This window comes from Lytechinus variegatus, chromosome 8 (genome assembly GCF_018143015.1).
Source record: "Lytechinus variegatus isolate NC3 chromosome 8, Lvar_3.0, whole genome shotgun sequence".
In the NCBI taxonomy this organism is placed as follows: Eukaryota; Metazoa; Echinodermata; class Echinoidea; order Temnopleuroida; family Toxopneustidae; genus Lytechinus; species Lytechinus variegatus.
This window is the reverse complement of record NC_054747.1, coordinates 40,276,604-40,289,574: the sequence shown is the minus strand read 5'-3', so window position 1 is coordinate 40,289,574 and position 12,971 is coordinate 40,276,604. Positions and strand designations below refer to the sequence as shown.

General features: G+C 39.0%; 1 protein-coding gene and 1 long non-coding RNA gene across 3 annotated transcripts; both read right to left on the bottom strand.

Moving 5' to 3' along the window:
* Positions 1-6,171: 6,171 nt before the first annotated feature.
* LOC121420495 lies at positions 6,172-10,687 on the bottom strand. Of its 2 annotated transcripts, XR_005970769.1 has the most exons (4): positions 10,658-10,687; positions 8,231-8,354; positions 7,738-7,891; positions 6,172-6,305 (listed from the first exon to the last, which is right to left on the bottom strand). It is a non-coding gene; the product is annotated as an uncharacterized LOC121420495 (long non-coding RNA). The 2 variants fall into 2 exon arrangements; XR_005970768.1 differs by lacking the exon at positions 10,658-10,687 and having other exon boundaries at positions 8,231-8,537.
* A 16-nt stretch (positions 10,688-10,703) lies between these two features.
* LOC121419739 (zinc finger protein 585A-like) lies at positions 10,704-12,135 on the bottom strand. The gene has a single exon (XM_041614196.1). The coding sequence runs from the start codon at positions 12,133-12,135 to the stop codon at positions 10,756-10,758; it is 1,380 nt and encodes a 459-aa protein (XP_041470130.1). The 3' UTR covers positions 10,704-10,755.
* Positions 12,136-12,971: the final 836 nt, after the last annotated feature.

The window sequence follows — 12,971 nt, the reverse complement described above, 5'->3', positions numbered from 1 at the left end:
CTAAGAATATAATTGCAAGGTGTTCTAAGAATGAAAGTCATCAACGCAGGTTACGGAGTGCCAGTGAATGTTTTGGGGTAACAGTGTTATAAATCTATAAACTATCCAGTAAGACAAAAGACGATGTGCATGAATGACATTCGTTATCTATCAACTAATATCGATTTGTTTAAAGAAACTATACCTCCAAAGGCGTCAAATGCCCAAAACAAAACCACATTAATGACGCTGAGTTAGAATAGGTCCATTTTCAAGGTAAATCAATAGCCGATGAAAGGAACTAGAAAGTCATGTGCGACGCAATTACGGTATATATCATTCATGTTGGTTAAGGAATACTGCTATTTTCTTACGGAGTAGAAATGCAGAGGTGAGATCGGGCATGCGCTCCAAGATCGAAGTTTCTTGTTAAACCTTAGACATTTGCAATATGATAAGGAGCCTTTGAAGATCACGGAGTTATAATCATGATAATGAAGCCATATGCAGTGTTTCCAGTTTATTAAAGACAATGTCGTTCTGATGATGTTGGTGCAGCATATCCTAAGTGAAGGAGCAGACAAGCAGCCGACCAATTAATCCTTAACAGAAGACCAACATATTAATTTCTGAAGATCAATCATTCACTGTATCCATAATGGCGCCACACCGGTGACATGAGTGAGTGGGATTTCAACACTTCAGGAACCTTTACTTGCTTGGAACTTGATATTTACAAAGGGAAAAGTTAATTGCGATTTCTATTGCTAAAACAATGTCCACAAATCAAGAGGATTGATGTGACCAATAATATTATCCTGGGAGCTTGGAGTCATCATGGGTCTTTGATTAAAATTGTCCTCACCTGCAGACTGACCGAGATAATTTTTTCTCTATGGTATGAACTTTGTCCATTGTACAATCATTTTATCATCATGCCGATGGACGCGCATCAGCTGAAGACTTTCCTCCCTGATATCCGGTCTAGGATGCTGCAAGCCCAAACGAGTCGTAACCTTCAAAAGCAACTCTCGATGCCACCGGGCGACCCCGTCCAGACGTCCGTCCAATCCTTGACAAGTATAACCTTCCTGCCGAGGATCCGTGAACCTGTGAATTCTCAGGCTGGTCAGCCGTTTCCCATCAGACCGGAAGTGTCATCCAGGTTGTCGATGGTGAATCAAATGAACAACGCCATGAGAGAAGCGGACCGGAAGTCACAAGAGACTGAATATGGGTCGAGGATCCTGTCGTATCACTCAATACCAACCAAAGCGAGCTTGCTTCAACGAGGAATGCTACAAGGACGTGCTTTCCGATTGCCTGCTCTTGGTAAAATAAAGACAGTCGAAAGAACACCAACTCCGGACCCGAAGAGTTCTGTATCGTCAACATTCCATGGTGTAGAATCAAGGCAATCAACAGAGACCGTTGACCAGGATGACTTTGATGGTTCTGTTGAAACTCGAAATACTTCATCTTTATCCATTGAACCTTACCCATTCAGCGAAGAGGAAGTAGACCTGATGGACACACCAAGAGGTGACCCCACCTCTGGTCCTGGCGAACAAAAACGGAAACCGCCTGTCAAGACCAAACGAAAAAAGCCGAAGAAGGTCACCCCTAAGCCACAGGTTCCTGATCCTGAGCATGTCAAGGTCAAGAAGAAGAAAGTTAAACGGCGTTCTTGGAAAGATGTAAGACCGGTTAAGGATCTAACCCCTCTGAAGTATGCAGCACCAACAGCATACGACAAGGAGCTCGATAAACTACTCCCGGAGCGGAAGTCATTCTTCTATTCCGGTGCTCTCGAACGGGAACTCCAAAGGAACATTCCACCTCGCATTCCTGGAGGGAAACTTAAACCGGTTTACAGGAGAAGTGCTGATGGTGAGATCTACCTTCCTGAGCATCCTCTAGACATCAAATGCCACCACCTCCTTGACGGTTCGGCTCCGAAGGAAGGGCAGGATGATAAGACATTGACACGAAGACCCGGTGAGGATCTTCCGAGCTTTAACGAAAGGAAACGAAGATTCGAGATGCAGGAAGAGATCGAGAGGAATCGCACAATTGTGTCTTTTCGAGAACCTCCACGTGGCACATAAAGACAGAAACGGGATAACTGATTTGTTTATATTTTATGCCACCGTCGAAAGTCGTATAGGCGTTTATGCCACCTGACATATCTTTCAAACCGACCCAAAGGGCCAGTAACACAAAGTGTCTAGCCATCATTGTGGAAGAATATAATTACGATTGATTGCATTGGCCACAATGCACAGTCAATCGTAAAAATCAAGATTACGATTAATCGCTTACCTTTGTGACCGACCAAATTTCAAATTATACACCGTCGTTCGGTTTGAATTTTTTTGTGTGTGACCGAGTCCCGCAACACTAAGGTTACGAATCGGCCTGTCAGGATCATCATGATCATTGTTGCATGCGCATTTCGATCAATAGGTTGACTAGGAACCAATCAGTGTTGTTCTTTCAAATCAATTAATCGCAACAGTGGTTTGAAGAAATAGGATACTTCTTAAGTTATATTTGACTTTGATGTGTTCATAATACTCAGGTTTAATACGGCTGGAGCAGTGTAAGATTATTTTATAGAGCACTTTATAAAATACACCGAATGGTATTGATGATTTGCAATTATTTGATTTATCCCGCACGTTTTCTGTTTTACTTGTACATGTATATTATTATTAAAATAAAGGGAAATGAATCCAGCGAAGAATATTATTTCTCTTTTTATATTCAGTATCATGAAATATCTCTCTGTCACTCGTTTAACAGCAAATAGCATCGAGTTATCTTGTACGTATGCTTATGTACACACTTTTCCAAATCTTTTTACAAACTATATTCACATTATTTAGATAATGGTTTTAATGCACTGATATAAATGTCTCGCGTTTGTTATGCATGCAATATATAATTTGAAATACAATAGTGGCTGTAAAAATGACCTGTCTAAATTGTGATCTCTTTTCAAGCCTCAGGGTTTACTTTCAAATCTCGGTAGATTTCGATCCAAATCTTTTAACTGTAAATTGGATTTCAAGCCTAAATTTAAATTGAACGTTCACCTGGTCATTATTCACAACCGTTTGGAAATGTTTTAAATTGATAAGGTTACTTCTGTTTCAAGTTTATAATTCATTTAAACAAGATGGCAATACAAACAGTTTACAATGTATACAAGGCCTTATACAGATTTTTTTTCCGGGGAAGACAAGACGCATGATTTTAGAAGAAACTCGAAAGCGAGAACGAAGCGACCGAGCTTGCCATCTACATTTCGGTGAATTTTGTGAACATTTAAAGTAAAACTAATATAATTTCATGAATATATTTGGGGGACAAGTGCACCCTGCCCCCCCCCCTGTGTGCGTCATGAATACATACACAATTACAAATAGAAATCATACACAGTAATGTTTTGTCTGTTATTTACTATATGAACCTTTCAGTAGTTGTTTAACGAACAGACTTTAAACAACAGTTTCATTTTTTTAATATTAATTCTCAATAAATCAAGCATGGTTGCTTAAACTGTTCAACAACTAGTGTAAGGTTCATAGAGTAAACAGGGTTGCATGAAAATTTAAACATCGTTTTTACTGTGTAATGTAAAGGAGTGTTCACATATCTTTACGCAAGGCTGGGGAAAGGAGTATTCAACTAAAAGGCAAAAAGTGCTGACAAACCAGATTATTTTAAAGTTGTTGGTATCGTATTCTGAAAGAGAAACAACCCCTGCACTTGACACATTCAATGCTTCCTATTGGTATTCTTAATTGTTCCTTAATTCATCTTTGTATTTGTACTGTTCTCTCTCTCCCCTCCCTCTCCTCCCCCCCCCCCCCCCGCTCCCCCGCCCCACCCCTCTCCCACTCTCTGTGCACCTGTACCTCTGTCTTCTTCGCTCCTCTCTTCCTCGCCCCCACCCCCTCTCCCTGCTCCCACCTCTCTCATCTTCGCCCCACCCTTCTCTCTCTGTGCTCCCACCTCAGTCTTCTTCTCTCCTCTCTTCCTCACCCCACCCCTCTCTGTGCTCCTACCTCTCTTCCTCGCCCCACCCCTCTCCCACTCTATGCAAATGCTCCCACCTCTCTGTCTTCTTCTCTTCTTCGCCCTACCCCTCTCCCATGCTCCCACTCCTTCGTTTTCTTCCCTTCTCTCTTCCTTGCCCCACCCCCTCTCTATGCTCCCATCTCTCCGTCTTCTTCCCACCTCTCTTCCTACCCACACCCCTCTCTCTCCCTGCTCCCATCTTCTCCGTCCTCTTCGCCCCCTCTTCCTCTCTCTCATCCCTCTCTCTCCTCCTCTCCCATTCTCTGTCCTTGTCTCTCTTCAGAATCTGTACATACATTATATACTAACATCCTTGCATTAATATTTCTCTGGTAAACCACTTTTGGTCATCAAAACGATGATTAAATCAAAATCATGAACAGACATCTTAGCACTATAATTGAATTTATAAACTTTAACACTCCGTTCAATACAAAACGCTTTCAATTTCATTGAACACAAGTTCTGAACAACATTTGACAGTATTTTAACATTTTCAATTTCATATATTGGTACACTAAAAATCTATCTGTGACATGCTGATATGCCATACTCTTTCAACTATCCTAGAGTCTTTGTGAACAAGGCACATAATCTTGTAAAAAAAACACCACGCCTAATATAGGGTGCTCGAACAAAATAATAATGTAGGGTATTTATATTGCGCACATATCCACCTTGTTCAAGGCGCTCCTATATTACCCGGTTTAGCTAAGGCGCACACAGCTTTTTAAGGAATTACCGGAAATAATTTCCTGCGTCCTGTAACACAAAAATTGGTGACTAATCATATGCTTGATTTTCATGATTAATTATACATTTAAGTCAATTTAATCAATTGCTAAACAAAGTTCTCTAGTGAGGCTAGGTTTTGTATTACATACCCCTGGTATATGCAAACACTGTACCTATACAGTAATAACCAACATTGTGTCTTTTTTATATTCTGAAATGTAAATATCATTCAACATCATTTTCATCAGAATCATGCATTCATTGGGATATGCGCTGAGTTACAAGTAGCTTTCAAACAAACACTTGTTGCTATGGGCCCTGATGCAAAAAAAAGATTCAATAATTAAAAGCATTGGGATTTCGAGGACCCCAAAGATGCATTTCTTACTATTACTTATAATCCATTTCTCTCTTCCCTATTCTCAATTCTTAAATGAAGACCTATACAAAAATCCAGTGGAGAAATGCCATGTTGAACCTATTGATGAAAAACAATCTAAATTGATTTATTACATTTACTCGTATAAAAGAAATAGAGTGTAAATGAGCCAAGGCATTGAACTAACGACACCATTTAAAATCTGTCAACTGCTAAATAAATCTCAGATATACAAAATTACAAACATCTGTTCACATTTAATCACCAATACATTCTGTTGTAATTCTTATGTACCCAATCATGTTATAATTAGGTTTGGTTATGGTTTGTTCCAGTTATCTGTTTGCGATGAAAATGTGGGTGTAGGTCATCATTACTGATATAACTAATGGTTAGTATAAAAAAATACAAAAGTGTTTGAAATATCGAACAATTGTTAAGAAAAATTATGAAATCAAAAATTCAATGTGATTAAAATCATGATCGTAACAAATAGAAGAAGAATAAACAAAATAAATAGAAAATCAACATTGTTGCTAAAATAGATTAGTTCAAAGAGGAGCAAGCCCACATGCATATGGCTTGACCCCAAAATATTAGAATCTATCCAAGAGATAGATTAAAGGATTTGAGATTAAATGTACTTCTCTTTGAACTCTGTACTTACGAAAGCTCTTACCCTTTTACCTTAACAATCCCCCTCCAGTGTATGAGGATGTTCGGGGGGGGGGGGGGGGGGGGGGGGCTGGTGTTTCATCAACCTTTGTCCAGCGACAATGCAAGTCAACACAAAATTACAAAGCTCCTGTCAGAAACACTTGTCAAAAGACTTTATTCTCAAAATGAGTTTAATGGGATCTCTCAATAATGCGGCCACAACCACTCCCCAAAATCGCAAGAAAGATAGCAAAGAATTTAATAATGATGCGCCACATATATGAAACCAAATGGAAAGCAGACAAGCGTATGTAGACAAAGTTGTAATATACTGCTTCTCAAACTATTCCTCCAAGCTTGCTGAGTTTTGAGTTAGTGGTCTGATCGGGAAGATGTTGCTGGCTGACCTAAGATCTGTGTGGGACAACCAAACATCTCTCTGATCTCGTCATGGAACTGGTCCCTGATGCTACAAAGAGAGTGGAAATCCAAAAGTAAAATTGAGTATTGTATACTGGGCTCTTTATCTTTAACGTCACCAAACACTCACAATTGGTTTGGGAATAAAACAGTAAAATTTAGCGGATTCACAATATGTTGCAACATCTATCGGTTGCAGCAAAATGGCCAAATTTCTAACTTCCGAGTCGACATCGCACGCAGGTGCAGGCAGCGCACAGTGCTTGCTTGTGCACTGTAATGTGACTATGATGCTTAAAAAATGAAAACGATTTGGCAAAAGCCATAGATGCCAAGTTCAAAGACCAGCTATGCGTGAGATTTTTCTGTGAATCTGAGTGAGATCACAGACATTGTGTACAATGTATATGGGGATAGGCTGTGATAGTTGCATGAGACAGAGATTTGAGGGGATGAACAAGAGTCCAAAATGCTTGAGTCTCACGCATAATACGTGAGACTTGGTAGCTCTGATTAAAGCAGAGGAAAAATTTACAAAAAATAGTCAAAATTTTGCAAATAAATATGCGGCAAATATCTCTCCCACCTCCTGGACTCAAGCAAACAGCAAATGCAAGCCGGTAGAGCCGTGTTGGCCAGCGCAGAATAATCGCATGAATGCACTGTAGCATGCAAGAGATGTCGACTTTTTCCCAAGAGGCATTGCGAGTTTTGGCCTGTCCGTTGCAATCGACAGATGGCTCATCGTGTTGTGAATCCATCGAATCGGTCGGCAACCCGGGCCCTGTAACACAAAGGTTAGCTATTAATCGTTCGCTTGATTTTCACGACTGATTGTACATTGTAGTCAGTGGAATCAATCGTATAAAAATGTTCTACGATCATTGCTAACCTTTGTGTTACGGGCCCCTGATTTGGTAATCAAACATTGTAAAATATGATGCAAATATCAAGACATGGAACATCCAATACTGATTTAAGTTCTACATGTACGAATACTTAAATTCAAATCTGTGACTATGCTACCATTATAGAATAAATGCACTTTGAATATCTAGTCATAATGACTTCATAGCAATCTTCATACGATTGACTACCAAACCAATTTGGTCTTTACTTCCAAACAATGTCTTGCAATCATCCAAAATTGTTAAATAAGTATTTTACAGTTAATTTGAATCTCAAATAAAAAGATGAAAAATCATTATTACTTCATTTGGGGGGAATGTTTTATAAACATACCCTTTAGACTCAAATCTCCATGTTTCATGAGCTCATTTAGTTCTACTGGCTGTTGACCCAGTGATAGTTTACTTATAAAGGGAATCCAGTCACTTCAATCCTATGGCACCACCAAATAATGCAATTGTGTTATGCAGTTGAAGAAATTACTATTTTGATTGAATTTAAGATTTGGGGTGTCAGTCATAATTACTTCTTTTTTATTATCATTGTTTTTGGAGGGAGAGCTGTAAACATACCATTAGTCTAATTTCCATGTTTCATGAGCTCATTTAGTTCTTCTGGCTGATGACTGTATGATAGTCTACTTATATAAAGGGAATCCAGTCACTCAATCCTAAGCCTCCTTCTTGCCTGGCTCTTGTAATTGCTCCAAGGTATGCTTTTGAAGTTCTGGGTGAAAAACAGAAGTGTGATTACAATAATGTATTGATGACTTGATGTATTACTAATTTATAAGATATACTGCTATAAATATTTCTTATGGTATCATTGTACATATTGTAAAACAAAATATTCATGTCTAGTGAATGAAGTCTGTTAATAAGTTCAATTCAATAATATTAACTAATCTACTTTCTTATATTTGCCTTACAATTTCTTGATCAGAACACTGTTGCAAAAAAGAGTTGTATTTGAACACAAAAAAAATCAGGACTGAAATTATGAAACTATATGATCTTTCAGGGAGATTTGTTCTGAAATAAAAACAAATTATTAAGAAGAACTCACCATACTTGGCCATGATTTTTACTCCATCCATGATCCGGCTGGAATGACGTAGCTAACAAACGGAGGATTTACAAGGTGTGGCAGTACAAAGAAGCAGAATGAGTTCTTGAATAGTTCTTGCTTGCTGGGAAAAAAGAGAGAGAAATCAAAATGACTTTCCAACAGATTAGAGCTAGATTCATTTGGCACTTTAAAAACCCTTGTGTTTTTGGTGATTGAAACATGATTATGACCCCAGGCATTGGATCTATCACTGTTACACAAATAGAATGCACCAACTCCAATCCCTGGGGAGCAACCTGGCTAGGCAATAGTGGTTTGTTTACCAATGCACACATGCAAGTTTCCTCTCCTAAACTGCTAATAGCTGTGACTGACTACACTAAATTCTTATATTAGAGGGCGAATGGTACCCAATTCCTTATCCATGGGGTATGTTATTAATATTAGGGTAAACAAAGACTAGATTACTAACATTCATTAATGGAATACAGCAAAAAATCTTAATTCATTGTTTCAAACTATAAACATTTCATGCAATAAACGTTTTGAAAAATTTCAAATAGAAAATTTTAGCAAAAGTGTATTAATTCAACACTTTTTCTTCTTCAAAATGTTAGTGTTAGGAAACAAGGAAACTTTGCCAACAATTTTTTTATTTAAAAACAACTTTAAACCTCAGAATTTGTAACTCTGTACAATACTGACATAAATGAACATGGAAAGCTTCTATGCAAAGTTCGAATTAGTGAAATAAACACAATTCAATATTTTTTTCAGTTTTGAACCTCATATCCTTAACTTTCATTACAATAATAAACTAACAATCCCTTGCAAAGTACATTTAGCAACAGTAAGAAACAGTCATAGGCGAAAAAGGGTCCACACAATTTTGATAACAGTCAGTATTCTGTCGAAACCTTGATATTGTGATTATATATTCATCCTTTTATCAAATTACGCAACACAGTTGAAGTTTCAAAAATCCACAGATAACAACATTGTTTATACCCTAGATGTTTAAATGTTTTGCTTCCAAGTATGTTTGAGATCAAATGGCTCCGGGGGAATGTTTTATCAACAAATGTCATTGGACACATTGTCGGATCAGACAAATTTCCTTGATTTTGATTGGCTGAGAAGCACAGTTCCTATGGTAACCGCTGGATTTAAAGAGACCTTTCATGAAACATTACCTTGTTTTATCCCACAGTTTCCTATAAACAAACAGGGTTAAAGTCTAATAAATTTTTTCAATGAAATGTAAATGTGCCACATTATATCTCACCTAAAGTTAAGGAAAGGATAAGCCTTGTAGGACAATAAAAATTGAAAAAGATAACCGAATTGTATGAACAATCCTGTAATATTATGAAGTCTACACAAATAATATTTATTCTCTTTTAAGAAATGTTTTGTCCTAACATGCAATCTTTATGATCCACCCCTTAAAGTTCTTGAGTGTTCTGTGTCCTTCTATATGGGAGGATCAAGCCAGGTCAGACATTTCACATATTGATTGTGGACAATGGTGGTGTTGTAGGCCAGAGTTGGACGTGTGTTCCGCCAGTGATGGTTGAGGTCTTGACATGGAATAGTATACAAATAATGCATGCAGCCGAGTGGTTAGTGGAAATGCAGAGCACGCGAGGTTTCTTTAGATAGGTGCCGCACTGTGCACGAGCAGCTGGCGGCGGGCACCCAGTGTGCACCATCTGAAAAACCGAGCTTTGTCTGCATTTACTTTACAACAGAGCAAGCGCATTATTTGTTTTATAAAATACCAACACAGAAACAAATTCTCAAAAAGTTACAGTACAGTTTTGTTGGACTTTTTCTGGGACTTGTACCGCACTGGTCTGCTTGAGTGTGCAATGTCAATTTTCGTTGCGCACCTTTTGCACTACCGTGCAATGCACAAAAAAAGTTTGATGTCATGTGACAATTGGCCAATCACGATGCTTGAAATAATACACCCATTTTATAAAGTTAATTAACCTAATATCTGCCGTGTTCTTCATTGAACTCTGGTTCGTCTAACCCTGACCCACAACAATGAGACAATCTACAGTTTTGCCTGATCTGGATAGATCCGTCACTGCTTCTGGGCCCCAATTATAAAAATCGTCCAAAGAAATTCATCATAGATTTGACTGAGAGCACATATTTTCAATTGGAATTATTCTTTTTTAAATCCCTAATTCAAACCAAGTCGCCCTAGATTAGGTTTCGTAATATTTTATTTGCTTCAGCTCTAATATGAATTCAACGTAACGATCAAATGATTACTTCAATCCTGGATTTGAAACTATACCAAACCTAAAGCCAACAGTAACCCTATAATATATCTTAGACCAAATAAACCCAGAGCAATAATCCCAGGAGCAAATGTTGCGTCATCATAGACCAAGCAAGTGAAAGTTTTACCCTTCAGTACAATCCAAGCTGACCTGACGTATGCAGGGTGGTATGTGTACGCCCCATTCCATTCACATGATAAACCACTGTGATGGTTTTGTAGGACTTTACTTGCTGTGAGAATGTGACATGTGACTGGCCAAACACCCACTCTGTAGGAAGCTTTTCTTACAGATCGAACAGCAATAAGGTCTCTCGTTGGTGTGGACCCTCATGTGCTTCTTGAGGTCGCTGCGATGGTTACTCCTGTGGCCACATTCCTGGCAGAGGTACGGCTGCGAGTTGGTGTGCGTCCGCTTGTGGACACGGAGGAGCTGCGCAGTGACAAACCGTTTGTCGCATTCACAGCAAATGTGGTTGAGTTCCCCAGTGTGAACGGCTTTCTCGTGCTTCGCCAGGTCGTAACGCCGGCTGTACGATTTGCCACAGGTGCCGCACGTGTGAATCTTCAGCCCTGCATGCGTTCTCATGTGGCAGCGCAGTCCAAAGTTACGGGTGAAGCGCATGTCGCAGAGTTCACAGGCAAAGGGTTTCTCGCCCGAGTGAACACGGAAGTGGCGTTCAAGGTCTGGTTTTCTCTTGAAGCCACGGCCACACTGCGGACACTGTAATCGAGATTTGTCTTTCACTGGCCGTCCCATCCGAACTTGACATCTTTTGTTTACTTTGGGGTTGTTGGTAATGGCTCCAGAAGAACCATTACCATCACAGATATCAATGTGATCATTTTCTTTCAGAACAAGCTGTTTTCTTCTCTCGACTGCATCATCTTCATTATCAGCACTAGTTTCCGCACCATTCTGGAATTTGGAAGGCACCCTTCCTCTAGACCTCAACCCTGATTGCTTCCAGACTTCTGAATCATCGCCTTCAATCACAGATCTCTCTTCATATTGTTCCTGCATAATATCCTTTGTGTCTCTTTGTCCTCTCTCCTTTTCTACATCTCCGGCTCCTGCATGACCCCTTACAAGCCTGGCATAGCATTTGCAATCAGTTGAGAACCTACTGCATTCATCATAATAGTACAGAGAAGGACCCCCAGAGTCACCCTCGCTGCAATGGACAAACCCATTCTGAAAAGATCTTAAAGGACTTGATATACCCATGGTACCAATCGACATTCTCGCTCCAGGAACCTTCTGATCAGGGTGCAGGTCACTTCCTCTTTGAACGGATGGCGAGCTGCCACCATTAGTCAAAGAATCCCTTCTTTCAACAGCTCTTCCCTGCCTGCTTGCTGCGTCCATTGCAAGAACAGTTTCAGCCGTCAGTGAGGTGTGGCTGAGACCTCTTTTCTTTTCTTGACCTTGACCATGACCTTCTTCCAGAGGGTGTCTGTCAGCCGTGTATTCTCCACCGCTATCCTCCTCTTCAATCCATCCCAAATCGTTGTCATCACCACCTTTGATAACAAGAAAATCAAAACAAAATTCAGAGCATGATCGACTATTCGCTATCAAAATCACATCAAAGTATCTAATCATGAAACATCATGGAATTTCATTCTTCTCGCCAGACTTGCCATCTGTATTCACTATTTAATTTTGAATGAGTAATGTATTATGTAAAGTGAGTATTCACACAGTCTCTCATTCTAAATTACATGTGGCCAACAAGATATCTCAAACAAGGACTGAGAATAAGGAATGGTCATTATTTACCATCTTCGATAAAAATTATTATTATTATTATTTATTTGACCAAATCATGATACAAGCATAGATGACATTATACATGGTAAAGAGAAACAATACAGAATGGAGCAGTGCTACATTTAGGGGTGATAAAAGCATAATAAATAGCTACTTATAAAACATATCGCACATAAAATGATCAAGCCCAATGTTTGGCGATATTTCTATAAAATAATAATGCAGAAGCTGATTGATGTTTACAACTAGAGAATGATTGAAAGAAATAATCAGAAAGGTAGTCTACTAATCATAATAAGTTGACTGGTGAAAAAAAACGAAAAAAATACAATATCAGAGCATGATTTAATATTCACTACATCACAAAAGGGATAACTTTATACCTTGGTCACATTTACTCTACAACGGCCGTACGGCGAGTCGAAAACAGCAGTTTTAACATATTTTTGTGCCAGCTGTACACAGGTGGTATGAATAGAAATGAATAAAAACGGCTGTTTTCGACCCACCGTACGGCAGCAGTACATCAAATGTGACCGTGGTATTACTTGTCAAGTTTAATCAGCATTTTTTATTATAGGAGAAAAGCTTTAAACAACCTTTTGTCTCGTCCTATGTGAAAAAAAAATTGCTACAAAAAATATTTTTTGTGTAGATTTTTGTGAAGC